The sequence below is a fragment of the Rhinopithecus bieti genome, unplaced genomic scaffold (assembly GCF_001698545.2).
Source record: "Rhinopithecus bieti isolate Rb0 unplaced genomic scaffold, ASM169854v2 scaffold_18477, whole genome shotgun sequence".
Lineage (NCBI taxonomy): Eukaryota > Metazoa > Chordata > Mammalia > Primates > Cercopithecidae > Rhinopithecus > Rhinopithecus bieti.
This window is the reverse complement of record NW_016809209.1, coordinates 953,452-968,094: the sequence shown is the minus strand read 5'-3', so window position 1 is coordinate 968,094 and position 14,643 is coordinate 953,452. Positions and strand designations below refer to the sequence as shown.

At 46.6% G+C, this 14,643-nt stretch overlaps 2 protein-coding genes across 3 annotated transcripts in view; both read left to right on the top strand.

The window, feature by feature from the left end:
* BLTP2 (bridge-like lipid transfer protein family member 2) overlaps positions 1-9,404 on the top strand; it is a 32,763-nt gene extending 23,359 nt beyond the window's left edge. For both annotated transcript variants that reach the window (XM_017888863.1, XM_017888864.1), the window contains 13 exons: positions 2,099-2,198; positions 2,427-2,609; positions 2,967-3,088; positions 3,583-3,738; positions 3,823-3,944; positions 4,927-5,107; positions 6,540-6,626; positions 6,859-6,969; positions 7,104-7,239; positions 7,348-7,478; positions 7,657-7,758; positions 8,055-8,189; positions 8,607-9,404. In XM_017888863.1, coding sequence (XP_017744352.1) covers positions 2,099-2,198; positions 2,427-2,609; positions 2,967-3,088; positions 3,583-3,738; positions 3,823-3,944; positions 4,927-5,107; positions 6,540-6,626; positions 6,859-6,969; positions 7,104-7,239; positions 7,348-7,478; positions 7,657-7,758; positions 8,055-8,189; positions 8,607-8,789 — 1,749 coding nt within the window. In that variant the 3' untranslated portion in view covers positions 8,790-9,404. The remainder of the gene's footprint in view (positions 1-2,098; positions 2,199-2,426; positions 2,610-2,966; positions 3,089-3,582; positions 3,739-3,822; positions 3,945-4,926; positions 5,108-6,539; positions 6,627-6,858; positions 6,970-7,103; positions 7,240-7,347; positions 7,479-7,656; positions 7,759-8,054; positions 8,190-8,606) is intronic.
* A 100-nt stretch (positions 9,405-9,504) lies between these two features.
* RSKR (ribosomal protein S6 kinase related) lies at positions 9,505-14,145 on the top strand. The gene is made up of 12 exons (XM_017888873.1): positions 9,505-9,731; positions 10,127-10,369; positions 10,464-10,547; positions 10,671-10,739; positions 11,122-11,191; positions 11,443-11,547; positions 12,045-12,085; positions 12,332-12,359; positions 12,466-12,555; positions 12,641-12,729; positions 12,866-12,976; positions 13,424-14,145. The coding sequence occupies exons 1-12, from the start codon at positions 9,555-9,557 to the stop codon at positions 13,643-13,645; spliced, it is 1,329 nt and encodes a 442-aa protein (XP_017744362.1). The 5' UTR covers positions 9,505-9,554; the 3' UTR covers positions 13,646-14,145.
* The last annotated feature ends 498 nt before the right edge of the window (positions 14,146-14,643 follow it).

The window sequence follows — 14,643 nt, the reverse complement described above, 5'->3', positions numbered from 1 at the left end:
ATGTATATGTATGTATAGTATGTATGTATGTATGTATGTATATGTATGTATGTATATGTATGTATGTATATGTATATATGTATGTATGTATATATATGTATGTATATATGTATGTATGTGTATATATATGTATGTATATATGTGTGTATATATATGTGTGTATATATATGTATTCAGGTGGAAAGTACTCTTTTTTTTTTTTTAAGTCAGTATGTGTGGGGAGGTCTTAAGTGTGTGGCAAGATAATGTAGTTTTGTTTGTTTTTTGAGACAGAGTCTTGCTCTGTAGCTCAGGCTGGAGTGCAGTGGCATGAACTCAGCTCACTGCAACCTTTGCCTCCCGGGTTCAAGCCATTTTCCTGCCTCAGCCTCCTGAGTAGCTGGGATTACAGGCGCGCCCCACCATGACCGCCTAATTTTTGTGTCTTTAGTAGAGACGGGGTTTCACCATGTTGGCTAGGCTGGTCTTGAGCTCCTGACCTCTTGATCCGCCCGCCTCAGCCTCCCAAAGTGTTGGGATTACAGGCTTATGCCCCACCCAGCCAAGATAATGTTTTTGTTAGATGGTGAGATTGTGAGCAGCTGGCAGAAATAAGGGAAGGAGCCTGTCTTTGCATTGCATGGTTGTTAATTTGCTTTTCAGCTTCTTGGTAAAACTGAACCAGATTATATTTTACCCTGTAACTTCTCTCTATTGGTTATGAGATATGCCTAGTCATTATTGTGCATTATTACTTATTTAACAGGTGTTAAGTGCCCACATTGCCTTGGGCATGGCACACCCCCAAGTGAGTTACAGGATCTAGCTGTATCTGATAAGGACCACAGTGATAAATCCATTTGCAGTTCTTAGTGGGGATAAAACTGATCCCTATTCTCACCTCCCTGGCTGATGCTTCTTATATCAAGGACCTTAGGGCTTAGTCCAGGAAACCTCAAGTGTAATAAGAGGTAATGAACATTTAGATCAGATGTCAGGCTGAGCACGGTGGCTCACGCCTATAATCCCAGCACTTTGGGAGGCTGAGGCAAGTGGATCATGAGGTCAGGAGTTCAAGACTACCCTGGCCAAGATGGTGAAACCGCGTCTCTACTAAAAATACAAAAATTAACCGGGTGTGGTGGTGGGCGCCTATAATTCCAGCTACTCGGGAGGCTGAGGCAGAGAATTGCTTGAACCCAGGAGGTGGAGGTTGCAGTGAGCCGAGATCGCACCACTGCACTTCAGCCTGGGCAACAGAGCAAGACTCCGTCTCAAAAAAAAAAAAAGATCAGATGTCAAGCCAAGTAAGGGACTGGTTGTTGGTAGTATGAGAAGTCATGCTGATATATAAGAGCTGTGGTTCATTCAAGCAAGCAGTGCTCTTTATCAGTAGTCTTACGAGGTAAGCACAGTTGTTAACTACCCATGCTATTGGATCTTTCTGGCATTTTCTGCGCCTCTGCTGCTTTTAGGCATGCCTTCTTTTGCGTGTGAACTCTTCCCCCTTGCCCCCCACCCCCCTCAGGCTGTGATACTAGCGTTAGAGTGGAACGTCTTTGGTTTAGGTACGAGGGACTGTGGTCTGGCCTTTCCTGTATTTTTTTGAGGTTTGACAGATCCACCATCTGCTGTGGTCTTCTCATCTCACTCATTCTGTTATTCACTCTGACTTTAGCTTGGCAGAGTGATTAAAAATAATTAAATTCCCTTCCCCCATGGCAACATTGTCAGAATGGTTATCTATCTGAAGATAGAAAACAGCAAGAACACAAATGGAACAAATACCAAAATGGGTGGGAAAGTAATTTTTTTTTAATGAGATATTTTGCCCAAGACATGATTAGATTTGAACCTTGCTCATTGTTTTTCTGGCTCGAGACCTGCAGGCCTGGCAAAGTGTGCATGTAACGCAGTTGGGTTGGAGAATTTGGGTAAACTGGGGCAAGAGAAGGAGACAAGTATGTCCTCTATCCTGGGAGATGGTTCAAGCTATTCCATGCAGTGGAGATCTAGATAGTAAGTGTAACTACTTGAAATATGGAGATCTGTCACCCAGTTGTCCAGGACAAGCCACTGTTTCCCCAGGAGCTAAAGTTGCCTGCATCTCTGTCTTCAGGTGAAGAATATCGAGGAGCACCGGCAGCGTAGTTTGGACTCTGTGCAGGAGCTGATGGAGAGTGGGCAGGCAGTGGGCGGCATGGTTACCACAACCACAGGTCAGCCCTCCCCCTCCTCTGCATCAAATGATTAGGAATGGATGTGCATCCCAAAGGGACCTCATTTCCCTTCCTGTTCTTAACGTCAATGTATGCTGTAGTAGGACCATTTTGTGCTAGGCTAGGTTGAAAGTGGTGTTTCTGGAGTTTCCAAGACATAGCTGGGAGGCTCTCACATTACCTTTATTGAGAATGTCTTTTTCTTATCTCTTTCCCACCTCTTCCCAGATTGGAACCAGCCAGCTGAGGCACAACAAGCCCAGCAAGTCCAGCGGATCATTTCGCGTTGCAGCTGCCGAATGTACTATATTAGTTACAGCCATGACATTGATCCTGAACTAGCAACTCAGATTAAGCCACCTGAAGTTCTTGAGAACCAGGAAAAGGAAGATCTCCTAAAGAAGCAAGAAGGTATTCAGGGCTTGAAAGGCTTTTAGTAGAGGACTAGGGAAATTGGTAAAGTAGTTATTTCCTTGGTGATGCTGAGACAGTAGAGTTATTAAAAGTCCACTGTGCACTGGCATTAATATTTCACTTTGCTCTGCTTTTTGTAGGTTCTGCTATGAGAAAATAACCTCTATTCTTAGAGGGAGCTGGGATGAATGGGCATTGTTTATGATTCTGAAATAAACATGTTTCTGCCCATGAGCACCTCTCACCCTTTCTGTGGGGTTGACTAGTAGGGTGGTTCCAAATGTGGGTTAAGAGATGGAGTAGATATTTAGGTAGAAACTTGAGCTTTTTATTTAGCTGCTAACAATTATCTAGGGGCTGTGGATACCTTCACCCTTATCCACCATGAGCTGGAAATTTCCACCAACCCAGCTCAGTATGCCATGATCCTGGACATTGTCAACAACCTGCTGCTCCACGTAGAACCTAAGCGGAAGGTGAGCATGGGCCCTTGTAGAATGCTGGTTAGCCTCACAGGAACACCCAGACTTTGTGTTTTATTTGGGTTTCTGTAAGAAAAGCCATGCTTTACACTGAAAAAGGGCCTTGTGGTTGATACATTCTTTTAGTCAGCAGTGACCACTGAAATTCCACTTATTTAAGAAAGGCCTGAATGTCTCTCAGACTGTAGGGCTTGTTTGCCTGATTGTTTTCTCCTAGTTATTTCTCTACTCAGTCACCTGGACACCTCTAAAAACATTTACTATTCCCTGCTTCCACCTCCATCCCCATCCTGTTGGGCCTGACTTATTGTGAAATCCACATTGCCAAATTTTCTGCATTGACCTACTACTGTTGCTATTAACAGTGACAGATAAAGGTTAGCTTTCTAGAAGAGACCCCCCCATTTCTTTCTCCTTTGTCTATTTCACTTTACTTACAAGACTTGTCTACTTAAAAATTGTATTCCTTTCCCTTTCCATTCCTTTAGGAGCATAGTGAGAAGAAGCAACGGGTCAGGTTCCAGCTTGAGATCTCTAGCAATCCAGAGGAGCAACGCAGCAGCATACTGCATTTGCAGGAGGCTGTGCGGCAGCATGTGGCCCAAATACGACAGCTTGAGAAGCAGATGTATTCTATCATGAAGGTAGTCACTGCAGATAGATAGTTCGAGGACCAGGAAGTCTCCTAGAACGAGGGTAATCTCTCAGTTTCTATCCTGGTTCCCTAGTCTTTGCAGGATGACAGCAAGAATGAGAATCTGCTTGACCTGAACCAGAAGCTTCAGTTGCAGCTAAACCAGGAGAAGGCCAACCTGCAGCTGGAAAGTGAAGAACTGAATATCCTCATCAGGTGCCCCAGCATTCTTTCCTTGCCCTTTTCCAGTGCCCCAGCTACAGGCAGTTCTCTTTCTTGAGGTCTAGTGTGCATTATCAAAGGCTGATGTAGGAGTAGGTTCAGACATCTCTTCCTGAATAAGCAAAAGGGTAGTTGGGAAGGATCACTTTTTTTTTTTTTTTTAGAGACAAGGTGGTCTCACTATTTTGACCAGGCTGGTCTGGAACACCTGGGCTCAAGTAGTCCTTCTGCCTTGGCCTCCCAAAGTGCTGGGATTACAGGCGTGAGCTGGGATTACCACACCCAGCTGAAAGATCACTGGGTGGGCTTGATACTGTGCATCTGAACTGAAAAGATCTTTTTTTTTTTAATGAACCTGACATAGATATATGAAAATATCTTGAAGTTGATCAGCATACAATTGCAGATAAAATCGTAGGAATTATTAGTGGGAAGACACTATTTTATCAAGAAACTATAGAGCTGAAAGTTGGGATTTGTGCTTCTATGACCTAGAATGTCAGCAGCAATAAATTCAGTAAAAAAATTTAGAGGCGGGCGTGGGTGGCTCAAGCCTGTAATCCCAAGCACTCTTGGGAGGCCGCACGGGCGGATCACGAGGTCAGGAGATTCGAGAACATCTTGGCTAACCCGGTGAAACCCCGTTCTCTACTAAAAATACAAAAAACTAGCCGGGCCGAGGTGCGGGCCGGCCTGTAAGGACCCAGCTACGCGGGAGCTGGAGGCAGGAGAATGGCGTAAACGCAGGAGGCGGAAGCTTGCAGTGAGCCAAGATCCAGTCACTGCCTCCAGCCCTGGGTGACAGAGTGAGACTCTTTGTCTCAAAAAAAAAAAAAAAAAAAAAATTTAGAGACTGGCTAACCCAGAATAGGTTAATTTCTGAGTTTACCTCCTGCATCATTCTAGAGCATTCTATCCCACCCCCTACCCATGTGCTATTTCCCTTACTGGCTTTGGCTCCCCTGTCCACTTACAGGTGTTTTAAGGATTTCCAGCTGCAGCGGGCTAACAAGATGGAGCTGCGAAAGCAGCAAGAAGATGTGAGTGTGGTCCGTCGCACTGAGTTTTACTTTGCTCAGGCACGGTGGCGCCTGACAGAGGAAGATGGACAGCTGGGAATTGCTGAATTAGAACTGCAGAGGTTCCTCTACAGCAAGGTATCTGGGGTATATGGTCACACAAAGGCAGCTGTATTGAGAAACACTGACCTAGCTTAGGAGTCTAACTCATAAAAGAGAAATAAAAAGGGGCTAATTATTATGTGATTATTAATGATAGTATGATTGGAAACATGAGCAGAGCTTCCTTTGACACATCTGTTTATAATGAATGATACACATACAGCTCTGATGCCATAGGGGAAAGTAACAATAAACAAAGAAATAAAATATTTTTTAAAAAATGATACAGGCCATGTGTGGTGGTTCATGCCTGTAATCCCATAACTCTGGGAGGCTGAGGTGGGAGGATTGCTTAAAGTCAAGAGTTCAACAAAAATTTTAAAAATTAGCTGGGCATCATGGTGCATACCTGTGGCCCCAGCTACTTGGTAGGCTGAGGCAGGAGGATTGCTTGAGCCCTGGAGTTCGAGCCTGCAGTGAGCTGTGATCACACCACTGCACTCCAGCCTGGGCAACAGAGTGAGACCCTGTCTCTGAAAAAGAAAATAATAATTAAAAACATATATGATAGGCTGGGCATGGTGGCTCACACCTATAATCCCAGCACTCTGGAAGGCCGAGGCAGGTGCATCACCTGAGGTCAGGAGTTGAAGACCAGCCAACACGGTGAAACCCCATCTCTACTAATAATACAAAAATTAGCCAGGCGTGGTGGTGCACCCCTGTGGTCCCAGCTACTCGGGAGGCTGAGGCAGGAGAATCGTTTGAACCTGGGAGGTGGATGTTGCAGTGAGCCAAGATCATGCCACTGCACTTCAGCCTGGTGACAGAGCGAGACTCCATCTGAAAAAAAAAAAAACGAAAGTTAGTTGGGTGTGGTGGTGTGTGCCTGTAATTCCAGCTACTCAGGAGGCTAAAGCAGGAGAATCGCTTGAACCCAGGAGATGGATGTTGCAGTAAGCCAAGATTGTGCCACTGCACTTCAGCCTGGGCAACAGAGTGAGACCCTGTCTCAAAAAAAATAAAATGAGATACAGATACAGATGAGTTTGATCAAATGCTTCTCTTGTTGAGTAAGAAGATGATCCCTAGAAGTATGGTCCAGAGGCAAATAATCTTTCATGTCCAGCTTGGAATAGAATATTCTAATACTGACATTCAGCTTTTCTGCCATTGATGTAAAGAAGGCAGTATTATTTATTACTTTCTCCTAGAAGGGGCATTTGGAAATGAATTAGAACATTTTTTAATGTCACAATGGCTAGATAGTACTAGCATTTAGTGTCCTGGACAGTAGTGCCCATGAGACACACTGGATTAAAGAATTTTGACTGTATGAGTTTGAAGGAGATATCAAGGTTGGGATTAGGCATATGTAGAGCCTGAAACAAACTGGATACATAGCAGTTGTCTAGTAGACTTCTGAGAAAGGTTTATTATAGTAGATGGGGCAAAACTGTCTTTATAGGTGAATAAATCTGATGACACAGCAGAACATCTTCTGGAGTTGGGCTGGTTTACTATGAACAACCTCCTCCCCAATGCTGTCTATAAGGCAAGTCTTTTTTTCCCATTCCTAGTCCATTTGCATATTTTTAGCACAGGGCATTTATAACGGCCGTTCAATATAAATCCACTATGGAAAACAATGTGGTGATCTGAGAGGGTGAAAGCTTGCCCAGCTTAGCAGTACCATTGCTTCTCCTCTCATTCTGCAGAGGATTTGGGGATTGCTTTATGGCAGGAAGGACATTGGGTTGGGCTGTTGTTTACTCTCTATCCTACAGGTAGTACTGCGGCCCCAGAGCCCCTGCCAGTCTGGGCGACAGCTAGCTCTCCGCCTCTTCAGCAAAGTTCGGCCCCCTGTTGGCGGTATCTCTGTTAAGGAGCATTTTGAGGTTAGTAAGCAGTCCCTTGGGGACCTGGGAACAAAGGACATTCAAAAGCCAGCTGTGTGTTACACGATATTAGGAGTAGGTAAACTGATGATGTGTCTGAGCTTAATTACTTCTTGAATCTTTCTCCTTTTTAGGTAAATGTGGTGCCTCTCACCATCCAGCTGACACACCAGTTCTTCCATAGAATGATGGGCTTTTTCTTTCCTGGCCGAAGTGTGGAAGATGATGAAGTTGGTGATGAAGAGGATAAGTCCAAACTGGTGACTACTGGTGAGAACTTCTATGGTGGAGCCCCAGAAGAATAGGGTAGCAGTTCCAAAGACAGCTGAGACTTCAGAATGAGGATGGATGACAGCTGGTGCACTTGCTTTTTCATAGGAATACCAGTGGTGAAGCCTCGGCAGCTGATTGCAACAGATGATGCAGTACCACTGGGCTCTGGGAAGGGTGTGGCACAGGGTTTGACTCGGAGTTCTGGGGTCAGAAGGTCATTTCGCAAATCTCCGGAGGTACCAAACATGCCCCTGATAGAAAAATGGGAGAGTCCTGAGGTCCTGTTTGGTGTGGTTTGGGATTTCTTCGGTTTCCTCTGAGTCCATTCTAGGGATAAAAGAAGAGGGAGATGTTTGGGGTCCTGAGTTTCTTCTGATGGATTCAGGGCTCATACTCTTTGCCTGCCTTTCTTAGCACCCTGTGGATGACATTGACAAGATGAAAGAGCGAGCTGCCATGAACAACTCCTTCATCTACATAAAGATTCCACAGGTTCCACTGTGTGTCAGCTACAAGGTCTGCACCTTTCAAGTACTTTGTAGAACAGGGTGGGCAGGGAACCAGATAAGATCACAGATTCTAGACAGGGAGACAGCTAGGTTGTGTGTGACGCTGAGCTGTGGGTGATATATCTGCTGTTCCCTCTGCTCCCCTCAAGAGTCAGCACCATTACGAGACTGAGATTAAGGGGAAACCAGTATCTATAGGTTACTATTGTAGGCCTTGCGCTCAAGTGACTGGCTTGGACTCAAAATGGCAGCTGATGTATTCCCCACCCTTCTTTTTTCTTTCCCCTCCCCCTCCTCTTACAGGGTGAGAAGAACAGTGTGGACTGGGGTGACCTTAACCTGGTGCTGCCCTGTCTGGAGTACCACAACAACACATGGACATGGCTAGACTTTGCCATGGCTGTCAAAAGGGACAGCCGCAAAGCCCTGGTTGCCCAGGTATCCCGCCAGGGCTCATGGCTGTTTGGTTAACGGGGCTGGCAGGCAGATCCTCTTTTCGAGAGCCTTTCATTTTAGAATCCATGAATAAATATCCTTGGGAAAGGGCAGGTGCATGAGGTGAGTGACTTCTATGCCTGCCCTCTCCATGACCTCACTCAGATTATTAAATTCAATGTTTACTGAGTGTTTCATATATCACCATTGATTTTAGGGAACTGAGAGCTAACACAACCTAAAGTTTAGAAGGGGTTATAATTAGACTGTAAGCTTCTTGAAAGCAGAGACCATTGTATGTGAATTGCCCCATTATGCCTTGGATGTATTTAATAAATCTTTATTGTCTTGGTTCATTTTGATTTATTCTGCCTGCCCACTAATGTTTACCTTTTCCTTTACTCCTCTCCAATCTGCCAGGTAATCAAAGAGAAGCTAAGACTGAAGCCTGCAACAGGCTCTGAGGTCCGGGGAAAGCTAGAAACTAAATCGGACCTGAACATGCAACAGCAGGAAGAGGAGGAGAAAGCCCGGCTCCTCATTGGTTTAAGCATGGGCGACAAGAACCCTGGCAAGAAGTCCATCTTTGGCAGGCGCAAATGATTTGGCGATTCGAGTGGCTGCAGTACAGGATCTGACTCTGGCTTAGGCTCCAGGGACTTGTGGGGTGGGAGGGGCTTCCCTTTATCCACCAGGATTTGTGGGTGTCAGAGCCCATAGGCATTGCTGTTCACCACCTGCCCTGTTCACTGCCGGGCATGGTGGACAGTAATGCTGAGTTCCATCTCACGCTGATCAGGTTCAGGGCCAGAGAGAGAACAAGAGAGCAAGACCCAGGGAACGGGCCTAGGGCAGGACCCTATTCCTTGGGGTCAAGTGAAAGGGTAGGGGGATAGTCCTGATCAAGTGTGATAAATTTTTATAAACATATATATATATATTATATATATTTCTAAGTGTAACTGTCCTCCCTCTGTGCCAGAAAACAGGGGAGGGGGCTGATCCTCTGATCCTCACTCCACTGCCATGTATGAAAGAGGTGTTGGTGTTCTGAGCGGCGATCAACTCCTCCCCAGTCTCTGTGCTAAGTTGACTTGGGAGGATGGCAGTAGGAGCCAGGGCTGGCCATGGGTCCCCTACCCTTCCCCCTAGGATATGCCCTGGAGAATGGCAAAATGATTTAAAGAGAAAAAAAAAATATTTTAAATTTGATGCTCATTTTTTGTGTGTGTGTTGAGTGCCTGCATTCAATCTGTATCCCTCCCTCATCAACCCAAGACATCCTGCAGCTGCCACTCTGAGGGTGGCCCCTTCTCTGCCCTGAAGCTGTATCACAGAAATTTCTAGTCCTAGTGTGACTCTGGCCCCATGCTGATGGGTTTCTGCACACTGGAAGAGGCGGGGCTCATGTCATGCAGCATCAGGGAGAGGAATTGCTTATGTAACTGGGACAGCAGATTTAGCAGAGAGAGGAGGCAGAGGCTGGGGATGGGAGCAGTAAACTGTCGGCAGGGGCAACACACCCGGGTGACTGTTCCTCACAAGGTAGGCTGTGGGGCTCTGGCAGCCTACTGAGGGGAGGAGAGGGAGACATGGGCTTGAGCCCTGGGAAGTTCCTGGTTAGGAGCATGGCAGTGATTACCCAATGTGGGGGTGGGGCAGGGAGGCTGTACTATGAAATCATCACAGCCCAATACTGAGGTGCAGGCTATATTAATGTATCATGGTGAAAATGTCCAACAATTATTTTCCTAGAGGATTTGAATTGTGTCCAGGAAATCCAGGGCTTAGCACAAAGCAAGGGTAATGGGAATTTTGCCTTATGCTCAAAAATGTACCTCTAAGGGTTGAGACTTAAGGGGAGGGAGTGCCTAGTAAGATGGGTGGAACCTGCTATGCCTCAGGAGCAGAAAGTTTAGAGTGGCTCCCTTGGTTCTCAGCAGGGTGGCAACATCCGGGGTCCCTGGGCCCGAGGCTGGAAGAGCCTCTGGTCAGATGTGGGAACCATCAGGTCAGATCTGGAAGAACTCTGGGAACTACGGGGGCATCACTATCTGCACCGGGAGTCCCTAAAGCCAGCCCCACTACTGAAGCCTCTGCCAGAGTGGCCAGTGCCTCAGTTCATCAACCTCTTTCTACCAGAGTTTCCCATTAGGCCCATTAGGGGGCAGCAGCAGCTGAAGGTAAGTCAGTGGAATCCCTGAGTGGGGTCTCAGTCTTTGGGAGAAGTTGGAAATGACCAGTCTCAACTGGCCTGTTCTCCATTTCTCTGTACAGATTTTAGGCCTTGTGGCTAAAGGCTCCTTTGGAACTGTCCTCAAGGTGCTAGATTGCACCCAGAAAGCTATATTTGCAGTGAAGGTAGGGGCTTAGGTACCATATTATTCTCCAGTGTCTGTTTCCAATCTTGATTCCAGAGAGGTTGGGAGGAGTAAACAATTCAATAGCACTATTCTCTGAGTCATCACTACTCTCCTTTTATAGGTGGTGCCCAAGGTAAAGGTCCTACAGAGGGACACTGTGAGGCAGTGCAAAGAGGAGGTTAGCATCCAGGTATGCACAGAGTCCTAGAAAGGATTGTGGGAAGAGCTAGGCCACAGGTAGGGAAATACCTTTCTCGACCACCTTCTTTTCCTGGTTCTGCCTCCTCCATCTGCTTCAGCCTAGTTTGACACTAAAGTAGATCCTGGGAAAAGTATCTATCAGCTCTCAACACAGTTTTCCTACCAGGGAAATCTCTTAAGCATGTCCCAGTGTATTCCTTAGTATTTGCTGGTTCTAGGATTACCAGATAGTTCCAATTATTGAGTTCCTCTGAACTGAGAGATGAGGCAGCAGTTCCCCCTCTGCGCATCTGGGTAAAACCTGATTTCTCGACTGCCTTTATTCTCAATGACCATGTTCCTCCCTAACTTCCTGTTTTCTTTGTCCCTAGCGACAGATCAACCATCCCTTTGTACACAGCTTGGGGGACAGCTGGCAGGGAAAACGGCACCTTTTCATTAGTGAGTGAATGGACTCTCTCCTCATCCCCCAGGGTCCTTGTGCTATATCCCCACCTGAGATTACCTCTTTGGCTTATTCTGCCTTTGCTCTGTCCCCCTTCTCATGGCACCTCTCTATCCTAAAGGGAGGGGGAACAGCAGGTGGTATCATTTTGGGCAGGAGGCCTACAATGCCTTGAGCCCAGGCATTGCAGCTCCCAAACATTGCCTAGACTTCTGGCAATGTATGTAGCTCCACACTGGCTTTGCAGTGTGTAGCTACTGCAGCACAGATCTGTACTCCCTTTGGTCGGCTGTTGGCTGCTTTCCTGAGGCTTCCATCCGTCTCTTTGCTGCCGAGTTGGTCCTGGTACTGTGTAAGTGAAACAGTGGTAAAGGAAATGGGGAGGGAAGACTTAAGTTGGGAAGAAGGAGAGTAAAGAATTAATATTAATAGGCCGGGCGCGGTGGCTCAAGCCTGTAATCCCAGCACTTTGGGAGGCCGAGACGGGTGGATCACGAGGTCAGGAGATCGAGACCATCCTGGCTAACATGGTGAAACCCTGTCTCTACTAAAAAAAATACAAAAAAATCTAGCCGGGCGCAGTGGCGGGCGCCTGTAGTCCCAGCTACTCTGGAGGCTGAGGCAGGAGAATAGCATAAACCTGGGAGGCAGAGCTTGCAGTGAGCTGAGGTCCGGCCACTGCACTCCAGCCTGGGCGACAGAGCGAGACTCCGTCTCAAAAAAAAAAAAAAAGAAAAGAATTAATAATAATAATGGAGGTCAAAGAATAGGAGAGGGATGGGATGAGGGCTACTAGGGAAACTGGAAAGGACAGAAAAGCTGCAGCACGCCCATACTTGTTATCCACAGGTTATCTCCATGACTTGGGCATCATGCACCGAGATGTGAAGGTAGAGTTAAGTGCTTTTTTCCCTTTGTCTGAGAAAGAGTCTCAATAAGAAGTCCCAATAAGTCTAAGAAGTTAGGGAGTGGAGAACTATAGACATTGGGGCCCCCATGGGTGCCAAGTATTTGGGCAAGGGCTCTCCGAGTATAGATTTGAGTGTTGAGTAGGGCATAACCTTCAGCTGGGGTGTATACATGATGAAAGAGTTGAAAGGAAGAGGAAGAATTACTTCTTACCTGTGATCTTTCAGATGGAGAATATTCTTCTAGATGAACGAGGTAAGTATTTTTCCTTCCCTAGCTCCAGGATGAGAGGTACTTTGGGAATAAATCATGGCTGACAAGGGGTGGAACAGCGATGCAGTTGCCTTACCTTCTTTCATAGGCCATCTGAAACTGACAGACTTCGGTCTGTCCCGCCACCTGCCCCAGGGAGCTCGAGCCTACACTGTCTGTGGCACTCTTCAGTACATGGGTGAGAGAGGTTAAAGCTGATGGGTAAGCATTGGGCAGGAGGATAGCTAAAGGATGTCAGTGACAAGTGTCTTTGAAATCTGTAGCCCCAGAGGTCCTAAGTGGAGGACCTTACAACCATGCCGCTGATTGGTGGTCCCTGGGTGTCTTGCTTTTCTCTCTGGCAACAGGAAAGGTGAGAGAATACTAGTTTTGGGCAGAGAAGAGCTTTGCCTTGTGGTGGGAAGAAGGAAGACCTTAGGAAATCTTGTCTTATTCCTACTAAGGCAGGAACCCCTACCCCCACCCCCACTCCTTACCTCTTAACTCAGTTTCCAGTGGCTGCAGAGAGAGATCATGTGGCCATGTTGGCAAGTGTGACCCACAGTGACTCTGAGATCCCAGCTTCTCTTAACCAGGGCCTCTCACTCCTGCTCCATGAGGTAAGGATGAGCACTGCTTTCCTTCTTGGCTACCAAACCATTCATGCTCTCCTGCCTTCATTAAAGTGATGTTTCCCCATTCCTCTCATTAATTTTTTTGGGGGGGCTCCAACTTTTACTTAACTACCTAACTACTTGCATCTAAGCTATACTGAGTCACATTCCTAAGTTCCTGGTCCCCCAAATCTCCTCCCCATCTAGAACAGAGAGGTCCCTTCTGAGAGAGTGGAGCACTGTACACTCATCTGAAAACTCACAAGTACAGCTCCTTATTCCCACCTTTGCCCCAAATTAGCCTCTATTTCTCCCTCTTTTACAAATCATGTACTCTTCAGGGTTCTTATTCCTACCCTCCACAGCTCCACGAACTTCTGTCTTCTTTTCCATCCTTTCTGTTCAGGCCTTTCCTGTCCTAGTCATCATCCTTCATGCTCTATTTTCCTTCAGCTCTTATGCCAGAACCCCCTCCATCGTCTACGTTATCTGCATCACTTCCAGGTCCACCCTTTCTTTCGGGGTGTGGCCTTTGACCCAGAGCTCCTGCAGAAGCAGCCAGTGAACTTTGTCACGGAGACACAAGCTACGCAGCCCAGTTCAGCAGAGACCATGCCCTTCGATGACTTTGACTGTGATCTGGAGTCCTTCCTGCTCTACCCTATCCCTGCTTGAGCCCCTCTACTGTAAATTGGGGCCTGGTTGGGAGCCTGAAGATCTCCATCACTGCCCACTCAGTATGACCACCTTGATAATCCAGTTTGTTTTTATTTTGTAGCCTCTTACTGTTCTGTTCTCCTAGGCTTTAGACCAGAGTTCCAACCTTGAACATTTTGCTACTGGCAGCCACAGCTGGCCCTATTCCTTCCCTATCATACAACCTACCTCTCAATTCAACATCTCAGATCAGAGTGGTGACCTTTTCCTTTTCTTTACTTCTCCAGTGCTCTTACCCTCAGGCTGTCAGCCAGGGCTGCTTCCGCTTGTTTCCTTTCTTGAGCAATAATAATACTTCATGGGTTCCCAGGGTGCTATTGATGTGTTTAATAGGCTTGTCAGAAGCAATATGAATTTTTTTTTTTTTTTTTTTTGAGACAGAGTCTCACTCTGTTGCTCAGGCTGGAGTGCAGTGGCACAATCTCAGTTCACTGCAACCTCCGCCTCCCGGGTTCAAGTGATTTTCATGCCTCATCCTCCCGAGTAGCTGGGATTACAGGTGCACACCATTATGCCCAGCTAATTTTTGTATTTTTTAGTAGAGATAGGGCTTCACCATGTTGGCCAGGCTGATCTCAAACTCCTGACCTCAAGTGATCGGCCTGCCTCGGCCTCCCAAAGTGCTGGAATTACAGGTGTGAACCACTGCACCAGGCCCCCCCCACTTTTTTTTTTTTTGAGATAGGGTCTCACTCTTGTCACCCAGGTTGGAGTGCAGTGGCATGATCTCAGCTCACTGCAACCTTCACAGGCATGAGCCTCCACACCCGGCCTGTGAATTTTTCAAAAGTCTTAAAAGCTGGCATTTCAACCCCTAAATAATGCAGCTAAAAAATATAGTCTGGGAGCTTGAGGCCAGTGTGCAATAAATCTAATTTTTAAAAATTAAAAAGTGGGCCGGGTGCGGTGGCTCAAACCTGTAATCCCAGCACTTTGGGAGGCCGAGACAGGCGGAT

What these genes read in the sequence shown, in the direction of transcription:
- RSKR (XM_017888873.1), top strand. Translation starts at nt 9,555, where the DNA reads ATGCTGATGGGTTTCTGCACACTGGAAGAGGCGGGGCTCATGTCATGC. An exon ending in TCATGCACCGAGATGTGAAG is followed by an intron (nt 12,086 to 12,331) that starts GTAGAGTTAAGT and finishes GTGATCTTTCAG; the next exon opens with ATGGAGAATATTCTTCTAGA. An exon ending in TGGCACTCTTCAGTACATGG is followed by an intron (nt 12,556 to 12,640) that starts GTGAGAGAGGTT and finishes TGAAATCTGTAG; the next exon opens with CCCCAGAGGTCCTAAGTGGA.